We start from the raw sequence: 21,363 nt of genomic DNA, 5'->3' as shown, positions 1-21,363 counted from the left end.
ACTGTACTGGAGTGTGAGTCCAGTCACAGCCTAGTACACTAAATTATCTTCATTAGTCCTGTCCCTATTACAGAGTGAAATAGAGACCAACCCGACCAGCCTCTCTAACCCGTTCACACAATCTCTCCATATCTACATCATACAGGGCTCCCAAGTGGCACAGGGGGCTAAGGCACTGCATCTCAGTGCTAGAGGCATTACTACAGACCTGGGTTCAATTCCAGGCTGTGTCACAAATGTCTGTGATTGAGAGTCCCATAAGGTCGGCACACAATTGACCCAGCGTCGTCTGGTTTAGGGTTTAACCCAAAATAAGACTTTGTTCTGATCTGACTTGCCTAGTTAAATGAAGGTTAAATAAAAATACAGTTAACAAAATATCAACACTGTTTCCTTCACTAAACACACAATGAAACACCTGTTTCATGTCTTCACAATGTACTCTACTGCACACCTTTTCCTTTACTGACCAGCGATATGATTGTATGTATCTTTGGTTGACAGTCATCCTCCATGTGGAGGATGTAAGAGGAATCATGGAACAGAACAGGAATGTTGAGACAGGAACACAGAAAGGTGGATTTCTGAGGAGGAATGGAAGTGGAAAAAGAGGAAGAGGAGGTTGAAGAGAATGATGAAAGGAGAGGTTGGATTTGAATCTGAGGAAGATGACCATAAAAATGAAGACGGGGTGTTGAAGAAGAATGTTGTCAAGTGCAAACAGTGAGCTGTCCTCCAGACAGAGTTCTGGAGGGATGTGAATGAGGGCGAGTTAAGTGTCATGGAAGGTGTGGTGAAGAGCTTGGAACCCGAGCTTGGAGTCTTTGGACATGATAAAGAAGAATTTGGACCAGTAGGAGCGACATTTTTCCCCGGAGAAGGTGGACTCTTGCCTTATGACAGATCCATTTGTGGTTTCAGGCTGCGTGAGAAAGGAGTTGGGTGCAGTAGAATCAGTGAAGGTAACCTGTAACGTTAGTGGACTTGTGATATGTTTTTGTGTTTCTTCTGATCAGAGGGAGCAGGCACTCGTTTAGTCAGAGTCTCTACCAGACAAAGTCATGTTAGGACATATAGCAGTTATCCTGTTAGAGCCTTTTGTGCTGAATCCCCTGCTCTGTTTCAGGTGCAACATTTATGGTCATGTCATAGCAGTGTGTAGGTAGGAGATTCCAACATGTGGGAAGTGTGCACGAGGGCATGTGAAAGAAGACTGCGTAGTTTTGGTGGATAAAGTTGTGTGTGTCTACTGTTGGGATTTTTCATGTTGCTGTGAGTAGTAGATCTGTGCCAGCACAGCGGGATAGGCCGACGAGTGATTCATGCTTCGTAAGGTTGGCTTTTTAGTGTTCGTAGCAATGGTTATCAACTGTACCGCAGAAATGTAATGTAGTAAATCACAGAAAATAGATATTGTGGTGGCAGCTGCAGAGAAATATTTGGGTATACGAGATCGGATGTCAGAAGAGTTACAGGGTGTGTTGAGGGGTGGTTTCCTCTCCTCCCAGGCCGCTGGCATGGTGCAGGAACAGATTGGGTCAATGTAGTGAAAGGGGTAGTGAGTTTTTTCATGAATGTATGTGGAAGCAGTGTATGAGATATTGCTGCAGAAGATTTATGAGATGTTTTGAGATTTGGTATTGTTTTTTAAATGGTGGCATATAGATGTAGCGTTGGTTTGTGATGCAATTTTCTTATTTTTCCCCCTTAACAAAAAATAAAAATGGTATCACAAATGTAACGTGATTGAAACACACACTGCCGTACAGTAGGTGGCGGCATGCACAAACGAAATGTGCGAACGTCATGGTACCGAAGAAGAAGAAAAAGAAGTCATCCTCATGTGTAGTTTTTGGAGATAATCGTCTTTATTAGCTATAACTTTACAAACATAGCTTGAGTATCAGAAGCTTGAGACAAGCTTTTGATTTCTGCTGATCACCTATGTGGCAATTATCGTCAGATTCAGTGATGATGCCTGGTCTTAAGCAAACCACGTTTTGAGCGCATAACTAAATTAAGCAAACACTGTCACCATGGATGATGCAAGACACAGACAAATAAAAGTGTTAGATTGGAAGTTGGACTCCTCTGCACCACACCGTATCCAGGTGAAGACACAGATAATAAGTGTTGAATTGGAAGTGGAACTACTCTGCTCCACACCTTAACCAGGTAAGGGTGTACAGTCAGTGGGTCTATGTCTAATTTGAGCTAAAACCAACTTTAATTATCATTTGTTTTATTAAAAAGACAGTAAAAGGAATGGAATTTGTCATTACTGTGACTATTTCATATTTCTAGGTAACAATAGTGACAGTTGTGCATGTTATCCTACTGTACGCGTGAGGCTATATATGTTTGGATTTCACCAAACTGGTATGCAGGGTAAAGTTCACAGAGGTTGTGCTCTGCTCAGCATGTTATCAGACTTTATCTGTTATCCTGTTACTGCAGTGGGCTAAATCAGGGCCGCACAGTGTTTCTTGGTAGTCTCAAACAAAAATATACAACTCGCACACATGGTTATGAGCGTTAAAAAAAGAAGACACCTACCTGTACCATGTCAGATATAGAGTTTAAATGTATTACATTTTGAGTTTGCATTACAATATTACATTTATATATATCACAGAAGCCTGAATTGTAACAAAACCGTTTGACATAGAAACACCTGATTTTCTGCAATAAAAAAAAAATAATGTTGATTAATTATGAAAAATATGTATAATATTCCACCAATGAGGTCATTGGACTGCAGGAAAGGTTGACTGAGAAGAATGTGTTGTCTATATTTTGATTCATTATTGTTATTTTTAAAGTCGTTTGGACAACATTGTCAAAGGTCATTGATAATGTTTTCTCTGTCGTCGCCTTGTTTTAACCTTGAAGGTCAAATGTATTTTCAGTGGGAGTCACGACATGCGCTTTGTCTCAGAATTTCACCCACAGGCACCGAGATATGAAGATGACAAGGGCGATGCAATGGCAGTAATGGAAAATCACTTCTGAACTCTTGTGGGGGCAACTTTGCCTGCTTGTCAAGTTGAGTATCTTTTCCAGAAGGATGTCTGGACCTGAAGGAGAGGTATGTGAAAGCTTCTTGCATTGACTGTGTGCTGTATGTCATCTAGATCTATTGTGTCAAACAATAACCTGGTTTATCATACTCCCTCAAGAAAACAGACCATGGTTTGGGTATCTAGGTACAGTTGAAGTCAGAAGTTTACATACACTTAGGTTGGAGTCATTAAAACTCATTTTTCAACCACTCCACAACTTTCTTGTTAACAAACTATAGTTTTGGCAAGTCGGTTAGGACATCTTCTTTGTGCATGACACAAGTAATTTCTCCAACAATTGTTTACAGAAAGATGATTTAACTTATAATTCACTGTATCACAATTCCAGTGGGTCAGAAGTTTACATACACTAAGTTGACTGTGCCTTTAAACAGCTTGGAAAATTCCAGAAAATTATACGCAAGTATAAACACCATGGGACCACGCAGCTGTCATACCGCTCAGGAAGGAGACGTGTTCTGTCTCCTAGAGATGAACGTAATTTGGTGCGAAAAGTGCAAATCAATCCCAGAACAACAGCAAAGGACCTTGAAAAGATGCTGGAGGAAACAGGTACAAAAGTATCTATAACCACAGTAAAACGAGTATTATATCGACATAACCTGAAAGGTTGCTCAGCAAGGAAGAAGCCACTGCTCCAAAACCGCCATTAAAAAAAGCCAGACTACGGTTTGCAACTGCACGTAGGGACCAAGATCGTACTTTTTGGAGAAATGTCCTCTGGTCTGATGACACAAAAATATATCTGTTTGGCCATAATGACCCTCATTATGTTTAGAGGCTAAAGGGAGAGGCTTGCAAGCTGAAGAACACCATCCCAACCGTGAAGCATGGGGGTGGCAGCATCATGTTGTGGGTGTGCTTTGCTGCAGGAGAGACTGGTGCACTTCACAAAATAGATGGCATTATGAGGTAGGAAAATTATGTGGATATATTGAAGCAACATCTCAAGACATCAGTCAGGAAGTTAAAGCTTGGTTGCAAATGGGTCCTCCAAATGGACAATGACCCCAAGCATACTTCCAAAGTTGTGGCAAAATGGCTTAAGGACAACAAAGTCAAGGTATTGGAGTGACCATCACATTCACCCAACTTATTGTGGGAAGCTTGTGGAAGGCTACCTGAAACGTTTGACCCAAGTTAAACAATTTAAAGGTAATGCTACCAAATACTAATTGAGTGTATGTAAACTTCTGACCCACTGGGAATGTGATGTACGAAATAAAAGCTGAAATAAATCATTCTCTCAACTATTATTCTGACATTTCACATTCTTAAAATAAGGTGGTGATCCTAACTGACCCAAGACAGGGAATTTTTACTAGGATTAAATGTCAGGAATTGTGAAAAACTGAGGTTAAATGTGTTTGACTAAGGTGTATGTAAACTTCTGACTTCAACTGTAGGTAGCTACCAATAAAGGCTTCATTACGAGTTAATCAACAACTCACCCCCCCATATTTAATTCTAGCGTGTCTGAAGTCTGTTCAAGGCTCTTGGGATCTCCTTACGGATGGGTGTGGACACCCTTACGGATGAGCCCCTCCACCTCCATCCCATTCAGCAATAGTAGCCGTATCCTGATTCCTGGCACCAAGATGGATGCTTTGGCACAAATGCACTTCGCCACTATCGACTATGTCATATTTGCCCTTTTGTTGGCGTCGTCCATGGGCATAGGGCTGTACTATGCCCTGTCAGGGGGTCGGCAGCGCACCACTCAGGAGTTCCTGCTGGCGGACCGGAGCATGAGCTGCCTCCCTGTGTCTCTGTCACTAATCGCTACATTTCAATCAGCGGTGGCAATTGTGGGCGTGCCAGCGGAGATCTATACCCATGGCACTCAGTACTGGTTCATAGGCTGTGCTTACATCCTGGGGCTATTCATTCCAGCACACATTTTCATTCCTGTGTTCTACAGGCTGCATCTTACCAGCGCTTACCAGGTGTGTATTCTAGGCTATTCTCTCTGCAAGCTTAGCTCTAGATGGAGAGAAATGTTTGGAATGAGAATATGTAGGCTAATACCAGTTGAAATGTATAGGCCTAAGTCGTTTCCGTAGTTTTGGTTTCTGTCAGGGAAATAAGTGCTGAAAATACTGCTGTGTATATCACTTAGTGAAGGTATTTTTCTTTTCAGTATCTGGAACTGCGGTTCAGCAAACCAGTGCGTATATGTGGAACAGTTACCTTCATCTTTCAGACGGTAAGGTCCACACCAGATGCAATATTAAGACCAAAACAAGGAGAAGATTGTTGAATATCAGTTTTTCCTCTGATGACTACTGCTATCCCTTGCAGGTCATATATATGGCTGTTTGTGTGTACACTCCAGCCCTAGCACTCAATGCAGGTCAGTAACTCAGGCTGTTTGTGTGTACACAGGTCAGTAACTCAGGCACTTTTATGCTTTCAGGATTTACAGACAGTGATGAGACTTTAGGGGCGGTTTATTGCCGGTTTCCCAGACAAAGATGAAGTAGTACAGGACTAAAAATCATTCTCAATGGACGTTCTCCATTAAAATAGCTTTTAGTCCAGGACTACTAGGCTTAATCTATGTTTGGGAAACTGTCCCTACAGGGTCTAATGCTCTTGGGGGGGGGGGGGGGGGGGGGGGGATAATAATAATGTTTTGGGACGACACCATTTCAGCTTCAGAAATGCTACTGTGTTTTGTGCCGTGAGTAGGTTATTTAGAATTGTGTGCAACATGTTGGAGTAAAGGTTGCTTAATTTTGTTTCATGCTTCCCCGTAGTTACTGGCTTTGATTTATGGGGAGCAGTGCTGGCCACTGGACTGGTGTGTACACTGTATACAACTCTGGTAAGTTGTTCACAGTCATTATCTCAGTTTGTAATGAAGCTGTTATTACACAATTATTACATAATTAAAAGACTTACACAAAACATTTGCCCATGAAAAGCTTTTTGTGTAATGTTGACAATATGAACTGTCATTCCGAAGTAAAATCTTCAGCATCAGCCATTATTAGCTTGAAGCCTATGTGTGGGTCGTTTCAGGAAACTAGACGTTCCTGATGTCACGCATCACTTCTTCATAGGAGAGGCAGTTGAAAGTGAACTTCTTTTCTTTACTTTTGGTGGCCTTAACCTCATGTTGGTTCGCGATCATAATATTGACAAAGTTCCAGTGAAACTCTGCGTTTTCATCGGCAGGTTTTCTTGTCATGGTCCTTCATTTATAAGCATAATATTTCTCCCCACAGATATTATATATGGCATTATCGGGACATATTGTATGAAAATATAATATTGGTTCCAAAATAATATCCTATTGGTGAGCCAACTGGTAAATGAGCCAACTTGTCTTTTACTCAGTTTTACTCAGTTATAAAGAATTCTCATCACTTCACAAGGTCCCTGTAACACCTAAAGATTTTGCAAATTGTTTTAGATGCCATTCCCTCAGGTGTTTCTTCATTATTCAGGAACGTGTCAAGACCTGAACCTCAGAACATACCGACGATTACCCCTGTTGACTCATCAGTAGGAAAGATTTGTTTTTCTTTTGGTCCAACAACAATAGAGCTTTACGAGCCTTGTTTCAACAGGATGTTGGATCTATGTTGACCTTATGTCATGCCTTATTGAAATGGTTTTATTGATAATATCTGTTGGAAACAAGTTAGGATGTTGCCACACACATACCTACTTGTTAACAATTTATTTTATTTTTTAAATTATTCATAAATATGATCCTGCCAACCACTATATGAAGAAAAACTTCAATTTAAATTGTATCTTTTGTAATGACCACCCAGAAACAGTGTTGCATCTTTTTTTTAGCTTTGTATTCATGGAAGGAATCTGTGACAAGACATCAGTAGATATATAATTTAACACATTTAGGAAGATTTTACATTATTATGGAGGGATGTGTTGCTTGGATTCTTTACTTATGATAGAAATAAGTTGAAACAATTTTATGATGTTCATTTCATCATTCTTTTGGCCAAATTTCATATTCACAAATGTAAATTTACAAACATAACACCACATTTTCTTACCTTACAAAAATAAATTGAACTACATTTTAAGACAATTAAATACTCTACTAACAAAAAAGCTGTTAGAATTATAAATGTCTGTATGTCCCTTAAGGTCCTTGTGTAATGTGATATTGTACCCCCTAGCCCCGCCCCTAGTCCAGCCCCGCCCCTAGCCCAATTGTCCTTGGTATATTCTTTATATATCCTTGTGTTTCCCCAGGTACTTTTTGTATTGATTTGTTGTTAATAAAAAAAACTATATAAATAAATAAGAAAAATAATAATACGGTTGTTGTCCTTGCACCTAGGGTTGCACATTTTGGGCAATATTCAGAGGTGGAAACCTCCCGTGAGAATTACCGGGAATATATGGGAATTAATGGAAATATATGCATATTAATATAATTTAAATGTAGATGTTTTTTTGCATAGGATATATTTAACATATCATATAGAGACAGAAACATAAACCTTTTACCTTATCATAAGTAGACACACTAGCAAATGATTAAATATTTTCAATAGAAAAAAAAGATTTAGTTATGAATTGAACTTTAATTAAATTAGTTGACTCTTCACATGGGATGATTTCACTGAACAACAAATGAAAGGGAATATTGAATGATCCCCAATGATCCATCGCATCACCCAAAAACGTTTTCAACAAACATCTGTAAATGATGTAAAGTAAAGCTTTGGTTGTCTTCCTCTCAGGCTTCCATGTCTTCTCCCTGGACCTCCTCAATGTCCACCTCTTGAACATCAGACTCTGAGGCCTCATCTTCACTATCACTTTCCAACCTTGTTGAGGATGGCTCGTTGTCAGGCTCAAAAAGCCTGTTGCGTGCTTTGGTGTGTGTGTTCCCAAACAACGACCAGTTCCACTCTGAGGCGGCTGATGTGGGATGGGATTTGGAGGATGATGGAGGCAACAGGGGAAAGAGCCTCCACAAAGTCCCTTCCACCAGGTGGCTGATGCGATATGTTGGCACGACTGCCATGTTGCATCTCCATCCCAAAGCCCTTGCTTGGAAGTGTACTTCGCCGGACTGCCAAGAACCTTGCCCTCATCCAGGCCAAGGTGGCGAGACACGGTAGTGATGACACCATAGGCCTTGTTGATCTCTGCACCAGACAGGATGCTCTTGCCAGCATACTTGGGGTCCAACATGGATGCTGAGGCGTGTATGGGCTTCAGGCAGGAGTCTTCATGCTTTTTGATGTATTTCAGAACTGCAGTTTCCCCTGCTTGGAGCAACAGTGAAGTGGGCAGGGCAGTACGGATTTCTTCTCTTACATCTGCAAGCTGAGTCTGAGTCAGAAAGGATGGCACTGTCTCCCTCAATCCGTGCAATGGCTACTGCTATAGGTTTCAGGAGTTTCAGGCTGCTTACCACTCTCTCCCAAAATACATCATCCAGGAGGATCCTCTTGATGATGACAACACCACCTCAACGGGTGTTGCTGGGCAGCTTCAATGTGGTGCTCTTATTCTTCTCAGTTTTCTTGGTGAGGTAGATTGCTGCTATAACTTGATGACCCCTCACATACCTAACCATTTCCTTGGCTCTCTTGTAGAGTATATCCATTGTTTTCAGTGCCATGATGTCCTTGAGGAGCAGATTCAATGCATGAGCAGCACAGCCAATGGGTGTGATGTGAGGGTAGGACTCCTCCACTTTAGACCAAGCAGCCTTCCTGTTCGCAGCATTGTCAGTGCAAATACCTTCTGTGTTCCAAGGTCATTGATTACTACCTTCAGCTCCTCTACAATGTAGAGACCGGTGTGTCTGTTGTCTCATGTGTCTGTGCTCTTGTAGAATACTGGTTGAGGGGTGGAGATGATGTAGTTAGGGTTAGGGTTAATTATTCTTTGCCCACAAACATTCAACCACCCATCAGAGATGCTTGCAATACAGTCTGCTTTCTCTATGATTTGCTTGACCTTCACTTGAACTCTGTTGAACTCTGCATCCAGCAATTGAGTACATAAAGTGTGTCTGGTTGGAAGGGTGTATGTTGGGCGAAGAACATTCAGAAATCTCTTCCAATACACATTGCCTGTGAGCATCAGAGGTGAACCAGTTGCATACACAGCTCGAGCAAGACATTCATCAGCATTTCTCTGACTACGTTCCTCCGCCAGGGTAGCCTAGTGGTTAGAGCGTTGGACTAATAACCGGAAGGTTGCAAGTTCAAACACCCGAGCTGACAAGGTACAAATCTGTCGTTCTACCCCTGAACAGGCAGTTAATCCACTGTTCCTAGGCCGTCATTGAAAATAAGAATTTGTTCTTAACTGACTTGCCTAGTAAAATAAAAGTAAAATAAATAAAATTGAGTAAAAAAAACAACTTCTGATTCCAGGAGGACCATGAGCTGTTGCTATCGATAAGGTGTCTGATTCATCATTTTCACCTCGAATAGAAGTAGAGGGACTTTTGTCAGAGGAGCACTGAGGGAACTTTATGAACTTGGCCAGATGATTATGCATCTTTGTTGCATTCTTCACATAATTTGGCACAGTGTTTGCTAATATACACAGCTTTTACTTCTATATTGGCTGCAGTGAAATGTCCCCACACATCAGATGGTGCCTGTGGCATTTTCCTGTAAAGATTAGAAAAAGATGAGTAATAAAATAAATAGTACAATTCCATGTACTAATAAATAGTTAAGCAGTTAGATTAAACAACTCCTTTGTAAGATAAATGTTTTAACATGAAACATGTATGGAAACAGGTGAATTAACACTCCTCAGTTAGCAGGTTCAAGCAAGCTAAAACCCACATGGTAGCAAAAACAAACTAGCAGAAATTGTTAACAAGTTAGGAATTATTTAAACACACGTTGCTGTTGGCTACTATTTACTAGTTAACAAAAAATCATGTTTGTCATATACGATATATTCACCCCACCCAGTATTGTAATCAAAACTTACCAGAAAGCATGTAGTCCTTGGCTCAGACAGTGTAGTAGTGTGGGCTCAATAGCATCTCATTAGTGTGCAAGATCTTGAATCAGCTGTACATGTGATGGAAGAATGCACTGTGCATGCAGAGGGTTGCAATTCCATTTAATTGGGGATAGTTTAACCAAAATATGCCACAAGACCTGGAATTGCCTTATGTGTATCCCACAAAAAAAGGTTCACTGTTATAAGCTAACTTTTTTGATGAACTTAAGCAAAATTCACAAAATTCCCAGGCTTAATTTCCATTGTAAAATTTCCCAGAAAGTTTCCGACCCTTTGCAACCCTACTTGCACTACACTGCCAGGTCTCTGACCTCTCTATAGGCTGTCTCATCGTTGTTGATGATCAGGCCTACCACTGTTGTGTCATCAGCAAACTTAATGAGGGTGTTGGAGTCGTGCTTGGCCACGCAGTCGTGGGTGAACAGGGAGTACAGGAGTGGACTAAGCACGCACCCCTGCGGGACCCCAGTGTTGAAGATCAGTGTAGCGGCCCGTCAGGAAGTCCAGGATCGAGTTGCAGATGGAGGTGTTTAGTCCTAGGATCCTTAGCTTAGTGATGAGCTTCGTGGGCACTATGGTGTTGAATGTTGAGCTGTAGTCAATGAACAGCATTCTCACATAGGTGTTCCTTTCGTCCAGGTGGGAAAGGGCAGTGTTGAGTGCAATAGAGATTGCGTCATCTGTGGCTCTGTTGGGGCGGTATGGGAATTTGAGTGGGTCTAGGGTTTCCGGCATGTGTGAGCCATGACCAGCCTTTCAAAGCACTTCATGGCTACTGACGTGAGTGCTACTGGGCGGTAATCATTTAGGGAAGTTACCTTCACTTTCTTGGGCACAGGGACTATGGTGGTCTGCTTGAAACATGTTGGTATTCCAGACTCAGACAGGGAGAAGTTGAACATTTCAGCGAAGACACTTACCAGTTGGTCCGCGCATGCTTTGAGTACACTTCCTGGTAATCCCCACGGCTTTGTGAATGTTGACCTGTTTAAAGGTCTTGCTCACATCGGCTGTGGCGTGATCACACAGTTGTCTGGAACAACTGGTGCTCTCATGCATGCTTCAGTGTTGCTTGCCTCGAAGTGAGCATAAAAGACATTTCGCTTGTCTGGTACACTCGCGTCACTGGGCAGCTCACAACTGGGTTTCCATTTGTAGTTCTTAATATTTTTCAGCCCTGCCACATCCGACGAACGTCAGAGCCAGTGTAGTAGGATTCAATCTTAGTCCTGTATTGAAGCTTTGCTTGTTTGATGGTTCGTCTGAGGGCATAGCGGGATTTCTTATATACTGACAACTCTCTGAGTTTACCAACGCCCAGAGCGCACTCTGGCACTCCAGATTAAATTTACGAACACACTCGTAGTATAAACCAGCCATTAGTCTTGAAATCTTTGGTTGTTTAGTACATGGCCTCACATCTGAATCCTTAAAGAGATGGGCGGGGCTTAGAGGGTGTGAACGATGCTGAATGGGTGTAGACAACGAAGAGGTCTCCAGTAGGTTTACCAAAACATTCAAGGGCCATTTTCTCAAAAGTGAGGTTACAAGTTTATCAACTTTCAAAGCAGAATTACTTTCCCATTGTTCCCTAACTGTAGTGTATGATATACCATTTTCTATTTCAGACTCTCAACTTTTATCCAATGTAAAAAAAAAACATAAACAATTTTGCAACATAAGACCAAATCGAGACATATGATAATAGGCTCTGTGATTGGGTCTATGTGTTGTGCCTGGTCCTGACAGGGAGGCCTGAAGGCAGTGATCTGGACAGATGTCTTCCAGACCATAGTGATGTTTGCTGGCCAACTAGCGGTCATTGTGGTGGGGATCCAGCAGACTGGGGGGGTGGCAGAGGTCTGGAGGAAGGTCTCAGAGGGGAACCGCATCTCCGGCATAGAGTGAGTGGGACTGGTCACTATATTCACGTATTCAAGCGATGACTGGCAACCTAGTTTAAAGTTGGGTTTTGAGGACATCTTAAACCCCATGTTCCAATTCCATTGTTCCAGTTCTAATATTCCAATTAGATGTTCCCCCTCTTTACATGTCTGCTCTCCAGCCTGAACCCTGACCCTACGGTGGAGTACACGTTCTGGACCCTGGGGGTGGGGGGAGTCTTCCTGATGTTGTCTCTGTATGGGGTCAACCAGGCCCAGGTCCAGAGATACCTCAGCGCCAAGACCGAGAGGGACGCCGTCATGTAAGACCACAGAGATACATCAGTTAGAGATTGACAGATAAGGTGCATGTATTGTGTTCTGTAACTTATTATACTATTACCATGTTATTAGCACTTTATTTTAAGCATGCAAGTTATGTTAGAATACGTGTTGTTTGCCTGCTCTGGTGGATTGTGACCCCTCTATGTTTTCTGCAGGTCTTGCTACATGGTGTTTCCCTCTCTACAGTTGGCTCTAGCTCTGAGCTGTGTCATGGGGCTTGTCATGTTTGCACGCTACTGTGGGGAGGACCATTTCCACAATCTAGGTGTCTTATCAAAAAATGAGGTGTGTGTGTTATTTATTATGGTAATCTGGAGTGCATCATTACAGTATTACAGTATTATAGTATTACAGTATTACAGTATTATAGTATTATAGTATTATAGTATTATAGTATTACAGTATTACAGTATTATAGTATTACAATATTATAGTATTACAGTATTATAGTATTACAGTATTATAGTATTACAGTATTACAGTATTATAGTATTACAGTATTATAGTATTATAGTATTATAGTATTACAATATTATAGTATTATAGTATTACAGTATTATAGTATTATAGTATTACAGTATTATAGTATTACAGTATTACAGTATTATAGTATTACAATATTATAGTATTACAGTATTATAGTATTATAGTATTACAGTATTATAGTATTACAGTATTATAGTATTATAGTATTATAGTATTACAGTATTATAGTATTACAGTATTATAGTATTACAATATTATAGTATTACAGTATTATAGTATTACAATATTATAGTATTACAGTATTATAGTATTATAGTATTACAGTATTATAGTATTATAGTATTATAGTATTACAGTATTATAGTATTATAGTATTACAGTATTATAGTATTACAGTATTACAGTATTATAGTATTACAATATTATAGTATTACAGTGTTATAGTATTATAGTATTACAGTATTACAGTATTATAGTATTATAGTATTATAGTATTACAGTATTATAGTATTATAGTATTACAGTATTACAGTATTATAGTATTATAGTATTATAGTATTACAGTATTATAGTATTACAGTATTATAGTATTATAGTATTATAGTATTATAGTATTACAGTATTATAGTATTACAGTATTATAGTATTATAGTATTACAGTATTACAGTATTATAGTTTGTTAATGAAGTAATATGCCACTTAGCAGTCAGCAGCAGATGCTTTTATCCAAAATGACCTACAGTACAGTGAGTGCATACCTTTGTATTATGTATATGATCCCCAGTGGGAATGGAACCAACAACCCTGGTGTTGCTATTGCCATACTCTAACCGACAGTACCACCAACCAGTATGTGCTCTCTTCACAGATGGTGTTGTACTTTGTGATGGACATGCTGCAGGGTCTACCTGGCCTGTCTGGACTGTTTATCTCCTGCCTGTTTAGTGCAGCTCTCAGGTATATCAATATTTCTAACACCCTTTTTCCAACAGTTGACAAAAGGCTTTACAGTAAACCCAGCCTAGACCTCCAGAACAAGCAGAAACACAGTGACAGAGGGGTGGTTTGGTGTTGTGACTGAGTTTCATGTCTGTCTCCACAGCACCATCTCATCAGCCTTTAACTCTCTGGCTACAGTGACCATGGAGGATCTGATCAAACCACACTGCCCCTCCATGACAGAGGATAGGGCCACCCTGCTCTCCAAGGGACTGGGTACGTTGAGATATCCTGGGCCCTGTCCATAGCCCCTACCCTCTAGGTCCATAGCCCCTACCCTCTAGGTCCATAGCCCCTACCCTCTAATCCCCTACACTCTAGGTTCATAGCCCTTACCTTCTAGGTCCTACCCTCTATCCTCTACATCCTAGCCCCTACCCTCTAGGTCCATAGCCCCTCTAGGTCCATTGTCCCTACCCTCTATCCCCTATTCTCTAGGTTCATAGCCCTTACCCTCTAGGTACTACCCTCTATCCTCTACATCCTAGCCCCTACCCTCTAGCCCCTACCTTCTAGGTCCATAGCCCCTACCCTCTAGGTCCATAGCCCCTACCCTCTAGGTCCATAGCCCCTACCCTCTAGGTCCATAGCCCCTATAGGTCCATTGTCCCTACCCTCTATCCCCTACCCTCTAGGTCCTAGGCACTTCATGTCGATCAGATCAAGTGCCTAGTGGGTAGTGGTTGTGTAGATCCAATTAAGTGGATTGGGAGTAGGGGCCAGAGGTTGAGTAGATCAGATTCAGGGGTCTCGGGGTTAGGCCCTAGGAGTTAGGGGCTAAAGGTTGTTTCTGTACGGGCCCTGCTTCCTGTTGAGTGCATATTTTAACTTATTTGTCAGTTTTACATAATGCCTTTCTCACTTTACCTGTGAGAGGATGCTTCCTAACACGATACAGCACTCATCTCATTCTAAAGAGTAACATGTTCCGTTTCTGATCCAGCATGTTCATATGGACTGCTGTGTCTGGCCATGGCCTATCTCACCCACTTGATGAGTGATTCCGTTTTGCAGGTAAGCACACAGATGCATCTGCCTCGTCCCTTTGCGGATTTCATTTTCAAATAGTTAAAATTAAAAATATTCTGACATGTTTGTGTTTATTTCAATTCAAGACTGCTTTCAAAATATTTGGAATGGTTGGTGGTCCTCTTCTGGGTGTCTTCTCTCTCGGGTTGTTCTTTCCTTGGGCTAACTCCACCGTAAGTACTGATGTGTTCATGTGATCCCTGCGGGAATCAAACCTACTGTCACGCCCTTACCAACTGAACCACACAGGCCCCAGTAGAATGCATTACTTTGCCTCTGCTTTTGTTTTGCTAGGCCTGGTTACTGTAAAACCACTTAGTGAACACTGCTGGTGTAAAAAAGGCTTAATAAATACATTTGATGTACTGTTTCTCCAGGGTGCCCTGGTAGGGTTGGGGTCAGGCCTGGCGATGGCCTTCTGGGTGGGCATCGGGAGCATCGTAACCAGTACCTCTGGGGGTCTTGCTGCTGTGTCTCAGTTCAACTGTACTGCTGTACAACTCTCAGGGAACATCACCACAGCCATGGGGACAGCACTCATCAGTACTGCAATGCCCACCGCTACACACAGGTATGAAACAAAGATCAACAGAACCAATACCGTAACTATTAATCCATCGTAACGGAAATTTGTATTTTTGTGGTCTGTTCGTAATTTAATTCCCAAACTCCCCGGAAATCAATCAGAAAGTATTTAACTTAGTTTACTCATAGATGCAAATTTTGTGAATACAATTAGTGATTTATATAATAACTGCCTTTCAATTTTTCTTTAGCCGACCAATGGGTCTGCAGAGGTTCTACTCCTTGTCCTTCATGTGGTACAGTGCTCTCAACTCCTTCACTGTGGTGATCACAGGGTTGGTTGTTAGCTTTCTCACAGGTACAGATTCATTAACATTTGTCATTTAGCAGTCCAGAGCAAAACATGCATTCAGATCGCTCAAGAAGTGAAGTTAATCTAATTGTTTGGCTTTTATCTTTCATTTAAGGACCAATGAAAGCGGAGGAGGTGGCCCCAGGCACTCTGTATCCCCTGTTGGGCAACATGCTGTTCTTCGTACCAGATAAACTCAAACAGAAGCTGTGCTGCGTCACCCCACTGGGGCATGGGGTAAGACAACAGAGCACAGGGGCTCAGCACACTCACAGTTCAGGATTGTATTCGTTAGTGCAAACCATAGCAAAACGTTTTGCAACAAAAATATGCATTTATTATTGGACACGGTCAGGTAGTCTCCAGGGCTGCATTCATCAGGGCACAACGTTCTGAAATAAATATGTTATGTAGAACAAACATGTCTCTCTTAAATGTAGAACAAGGAATCAGTTCCATGCAGGACATTTCTGTCGGCAACGTTCCACAATGTTTTCTTCCTGAGCTGATGCATTCCTATAACGCAGCACTAAAGGGGGCCCTGTCCACATTCTCAGGATGGAATTCAATCATTCATTGCCGATAGTAAGATTCCCACAATGCACTTTCAGGAAGTGTGTAAATCAGCTAATAAATCACACACTTTTGAAAGTGCATTGTGGGAAAACCCACCATCTTCAATGATTGAACTCTTATATTATGACTAGCAACACTGTGTGTGAGGGTCCTTTTAACAAAGCTATGTGCTATCGTATCAAGGTTACAAAACATTGTCCATTATCTTAAGTTTTTTTTTTTTTGTGTAGCCAACCATCCAGGAATGTCCACCTGCTCAACACGAGAGAAATGGTCAGGCCGTCTACACAGAGGAGGGCTTGTTAGAAGAGGAGAGGCAAAGCTTTCTTCTTACCTCCCACACACCTGTTGTGGAACATGAGACCGCTCTGTGATGGACAGACTCTTCCACAACCACGTTATATCAGGGTCCTCTGGGCAGTGAAATGGTCCAAACACTATCATGTCAGAGTGTTTTTCACAGAGATTCTGTTCTGAGGAGATGATGCTCTGAGAGGAGAAGTGTTGTTGGGAGGTATTGTGCTCTGCTATGGCTGACCCTGTAAAACAACACATTTCACTGCACCTATCCGGTGTATGAATATAAAACATATTTCTCCGTAATCCAAGTGACTGTGGATTAAAAATGCACTGATACTGTACATGTCTGGTGTGCATGACGCCTGAACAAGACCAAAGAAACCTACAGTATTACTGAAATCAACGATAAACCCAAGACCCTGTTAATGTATACTTCCGGAGACGATCAGATTTGAATGGACCATTTGTTTTGCTGCAAGGTATAAAACGATGTCACGATCGTCGTATTGAGGAGACCAAAGCGCAGCGTGGTGTGAATACATACTTTTAATGAATGACGAGAAAAAACCATGACCGCTACCGAAACTGAGTGCTAACATGCAACATCACATAGACAATAACCCACCAACCACAATACAAAACAGGCTATATGGTTCCCAATCAGAGACAACGACAAACACCTGCCACTGATTGAGAACCATATCAGGCCAAAACACATAGAAATAGACAAACTAGACATACAACATAGAATTCCCACTCATATCACACCCTGACGAAACAAACAACGCAAATCATGGTCAGAGTGTGACAAACGAAGACATATAACTCCTGAGGAAACACAGAGAACTACTTGAGTACTGCTGGTTATCGCTGTGCGCCCAGTCAATGAGAAAATAGCTTTCTGTTATTTTTGGAACTGAGTACTTGTTCTTTCAATAATGTGTTCCAGTGGGCGACTTTGTCATGTTGGTCTGGTGTGTAAGTAGGTATGGCAACAAAATATGTTCAAACGATACTTGAGACATTTTCAGTGTTTAGAAAATGAGAAAATAAACATTTTTAAAAGTATTTCAGGTTTCACAGTCCTTACTTTGAAACAGTCTTTATTTGGTAATGAGTTCACTCATAGCTTTAGTGTAAACGGTTAGTTCATTCATTAGGTTGGCAGAGGAGGGCAGTGCCCCTGAAGACCCAGTGAGTAGGACACTCCAAGGTAGGTAGAGACACGGATGTGATGAAGTTGGTAGAGATGCCTGAGGAGGAGAGGAAGCCTGCCCGCTTGAAGGTACGGTACAGGGGACAGTCATAGAACTGGAGGTCCCCAGGAGACTCGGTAGTAGGCACGGCCACAGCATCCTCCGAGACCTGGCCAACCAAAGGCAACAGGGATGTGATATGAGCTCTCACAATAAAAACAGGAAGACAGTCCAGGACAAATATGTGAACAAAGCTACATCCACTGCATGAAGAACGGTGGGTAAAACGCTGAAGTGATATTCAGTGGATTGGCTGGTTAAATGAGAAGGTGAGCCCTCTACCTGGCAGGGTAGGAAGTGTATCTCAGGCACAGGGCAGTGTTTGATGTTGTGCTGAAGCTCCTGCAGGGTGTGGGAGACAGGGTCCCAGCTGGCTCCGTCAAGGTACAGCCCATACACCAACACGCCCTCATCTGGTGGAGCTGGGCCCTGTGAGAAAGATGGTGTAACAAATCACACCGTATACAAGGTATAAGGTTAGAGGAATAGTTCACCCAGATTACAATGTCAGATGGTTCCTGACCCTGGAAATAGCAGCAGACCATCTGATTAATATTGTATTTTGGGTGCGCTGTCCCTTTAATTGCTACCAACTGTTTCTAGATTGGTATTACTAAGTTATATACCCAGGGAAACTTTTAGCTAGTGTAGTTACCTCAAAAAGGAGTTTAGTTTTGTCTGCCACTTTGCTCCAGCTCTCATCCACGGGTTGAACATGATAGGTGAAAGACAGAGAGTCTACAGGCACGTTCTTCTGTCGAGCACTGTTCTGGAGAACAGCTGTCAGAAAACCTATAGGGAAGATTCATTAACTATTTAAATCAAAATGCCTCTCAGAATATTACAGAAATTGGTATATTATTTGAATTTCAAAACTCAAATTTGTAAGGGCGATACAATTGTAAGCCAAAGAGAAATTTCCCTTTCACTGAAGATTGATAATGAAGTTTTGAACTTCAAGCAGTGTCTCTCTTATGGCTGCTATTTTAGGTATTTTCATTCTGGCTGTTATGTACAGTACCTTGTGGAAAGAAGAACCCAGAGAGCCAGTAGGAGCGAGGCTTCCTGTTCTTGAGGCTCTGCTGCAGGTCAGTCTTAGGAGGACGGTTCAGAGAGTAGACTCCTCCACTAATAATAGGTATTCTGAATACATAGAGGGTATATACAAGGAATATTAGGGGATAGGAACATAAGTAACTTCTATATTTTTTCCATTCACCATGAATATACAATACTGTATTTAAAATAAAATGAAGATGACCATGACATAATCATGGAGGTTTATATTGATTACAGTTTAAACAATACAAGCTTTAAGTATATGTATGTCAACTTAGTTTTCTACTTTTCTATAAGGTTGATCTTGATGTTGTCTGCCCAGGCTCTGAAGAACCACACTCTCTGTTCCAGGTCCTGGATCCAAGAACCCAGAGCCATGCACGACTCGTACGAGCAGTGCTACCAAGGCAACAACAAAAGACAGACCGATGACTTCTTGTCCAAGTTGAATCAATTGCTTTGTTTATTTAGACTCTAGAGGATAATGACACCTTGGGCTTGGAGGAACATGTCAAAATGTCAAAACTGAAGAGAAGCATGGAATTGTTAAAACATCAGGGTAGATTGTGTGCAGTGAGAGCTGAGCTGAGGAGAGTGTTTATTTCAGGGTTGAGCAAACTAGAGCCCATTCAATGCAGCCCGCGGGAGGTTTGAGTAAAAATAAGAAGGAAACGGAGGGCCCGCAAAAAAACAAATCTGTGCGGGCCCTCCATTGAATTTCAAAATCCTGATGTGGCCCTTAAGCCAAAAAGTTTGCCCAATCCTGGTTTACTAATATACTGTACCTTCCAGTCTGATGGTACGATCATGGTGAGCAGGGCAGTGTAGACCTACCTTCCAGTCTGATGGTACGATCATGGTGAGCAGGGCAGTGTAGACCTCCTCCAGAGCCTCACTCATCAGCACCTCTCCTCTGATGGAGGCAGAGAAGGAAAGGAGGCTGGAGCGCACCACACAGAGGAGGTAGTTAAACCGGTCAATCTCCTGTCGCAGGATCACCAGCAGGGCAGAGGAGGCCGAGGCTGTGCATCTCTCACCTTCAGAGTACATACACGGATGCATACAGACACACAAGGCGGCTTTCAGTAAGAACTATGAACAAAAATGGACACAGATAGATATATAGAATCTCTCAATATCCCTGTCACTAACTCTCACTCTTAGAGGAGTCAAAATAAGAAAAGGTACAACCTGTGAAAAATGATTTCCTTTTCAGACAATACATTTATTCTAATCTATTCGTAGCCCTTTACACTTGTACCCATATACAGGTTGATAAAAATGGCTGATAAGTGACTAAATTGGAACGCAGTGGCTGTACAGTAACATGCTATAAATGACGTCAGAACTCTGGCTCTGCACTTCACAGCTCTCTATGGGTTTTGACTGAAAGACGTTCTGAACTTGAGCACCACACGTGACTAGGAGTTGCCCCCATCCCTCCAGCTAATTGGGTAACTTTTGACAATTTTTTTGTTGTCTGGGTGATAGAAATGCTGTAAATGAAAATGACTATGTATTTTGAAAGATGAGACGTTGAGGATTATCATAAAAACCACCTTTATGTCATACAAGCCAAACACCTGTGAGTCCAAACGTGCACTTCACATTTCCAAATCATAAAGCTCAGGGATGCAGGGTTGTGTTCGAAACAAAAGAACTACAAGTGTGCTTGCTCTAGCTCATAAAAGTGCAGTGAAATGACTTAGTGCACACTTTCAGAGGTTATTGACCAGTTAGTAATTTTGTGTCATTTTTTTGTCTTATGGTTCTACTACCCCACATTTTCTAGGAATATTGTTACTGAATATATCCAGAGTATTTTCTGATTTCGTAAACAAGTGTGGTGAAAAGTACAGTAAATGTAAAATGCACATAAAATCAACAGTGTAGTGTTTGGATTCAGTCTTGTGTCATTTGAACTGTTGTGTCCTCAACTTTGGTCTAATCATTTCCCCATAATATCCAAACTGTTCCCTTTCAATTGTTACAATGTTTATGCAGTTCATGTTTCTTTTGTAATCCCTATCCCAACCAGTGTAAAGGGTTGAGTATGTAAGTTACCCTGGTCAGAGGAAGATGATTCCGCAAAGTTGACTTTGGCGATGATGTCTCTGAGGAATAGTGTTTTCTCTGTGACACGATCAACCTCCACTGTCTCTGGTAGTTTCTTCAGGATGTTCATGGCCATCCTCAGAACTACGCTATCTTGGCATTGTCTGTCTCTGCTCCATACAAACAAACAGAAGAAGAATTCAGCATTTCATTAACATTCTTTACACTACATAACATAGCCGTTTTTCTAATTCAAGTGCCGAACTGAACCATACTGTGCTGCCTTGGATATTTTATGTTCACCTTGTCCTTTCCAGCACACTGTAGTGGATGCTTAACCATGCCAGCTCTGTACAGCTCCGCTTGGCTCAGTATTACCAAAAGGATATAAATAATACATCTATTGGTGGGTTATATTTCCCCT

The 21,363-nt window shown here is 41.5% G+C and overlaps 2 protein-coding genes across 6 annotated transcripts in view; one reads left to right on the top strand and one right to left on the bottom strand.

Moving 5' to 3' along the window:
- The first annotated feature begins 1,775 nt into the window (after positions 1 to 1,775).
- slc5a6b (solute carrier family 5 member 6) lies at positions 1,776 to 17,637 on the top strand. 5 transcript variants are annotated; one of them, XM_036962373.1, is made up of 17 exons: positions 1,776 to 2,175; positions 2,939 to 3,088; positions 4,566 to 5,029; positions 5,224 to 5,289; positions 5,385 to 5,436; positions 5,843 to 5,910; positions 11,823 to 11,977; positions 12,139 to 12,279; positions 12,457 to 12,586; positions 13,657 to 13,745; positions 13,891 to 14,003; positions 14,731 to 14,801; positions 14,903 to 14,989; positions 15,194 to 15,387; positions 15,593 to 15,699; positions 15,809 to 15,930; positions 16,500 to 17,637. In XM_036962373.1, exons 3-17 carry the CDS (start codon positions 4,619 to 4,621, stop codon positions 16,641 to 16,643), a joined length of 1,950 nt encoding a protein of 649 aa, XP_036818268.1. In that variant the 5' UTR covers positions 1,776 to 2,175; positions 2,939 to 3,088; positions 4,566 to 4,618; the 3' UTR covers positions 16,644 to 17,637. The 5 variants fall into 5 exon arrangements, with proteins under 5 accessions (XP_036818268.1, XP_036818267.1, XP_036818269.1 ...); XM_036962372.1 differs by having other exon boundaries at positions 4,555 to 5,029; XM_036962374.1 differs by having other exon boundaries at positions 2,910 to 3,088; positions 4,555 to 5,029.
- Positions 17,354 to 21,363, bottom strand: part of LOC110504241 (dynein heavy chain 6, axonemal) — a 61,010-nt gene continuing 57,000 nt past the window's right edge. Inside the window, exons 70-76 of the mRNA XM_036962733.1 lie at positions 20,949 to 21,109; positions 19,719 to 19,921; positions 19,171 to 19,283; positions 18,847 to 18,968; positions 18,481 to 18,617; positions 18,108 to 18,254; positions 17,354 to 17,934 (exon numbers count right to left, since the gene is read on the bottom strand). Of these exons, the coding sequence (XP_036818628.1) occupies positions 17,719 to 17,934; positions 18,108 to 18,254; positions 18,481 to 18,617; positions 18,847 to 18,968; positions 19,171 to 19,283; positions 19,719 to 19,921; positions 20,949 to 21,109 (1,099 nt within the window). The 3' untranslated portion in view covers positions 17,354 to 17,718. The remainder of the gene's footprint in view (positions 17,935 to 18,107; positions 18,255 to 18,480; positions 18,618 to 18,846; positions 18,969 to 19,170; positions 19,284 to 19,718; positions 19,922 to 20,948; positions 21,110 to 21,363) is intronic.

Source organism: Oncorhynchus mykiss, chromosome 25 (assembly GCF_013265735.2).
Source record: "Oncorhynchus mykiss isolate Arlee chromosome 25, USDA_OmykA_1.1, whole genome shotgun sequence".
Taxonomy (NCBI): domain Eukaryota; kingdom Metazoa; phylum Chordata; class Actinopteri; order Salmoniformes; family Salmonidae; genus Oncorhynchus; species Oncorhynchus mykiss.
The sequence above is the reverse complement of the archived record's forward strand: the minus strand, read 5'-3'. Positions and strand labels throughout refer to the sequence as shown.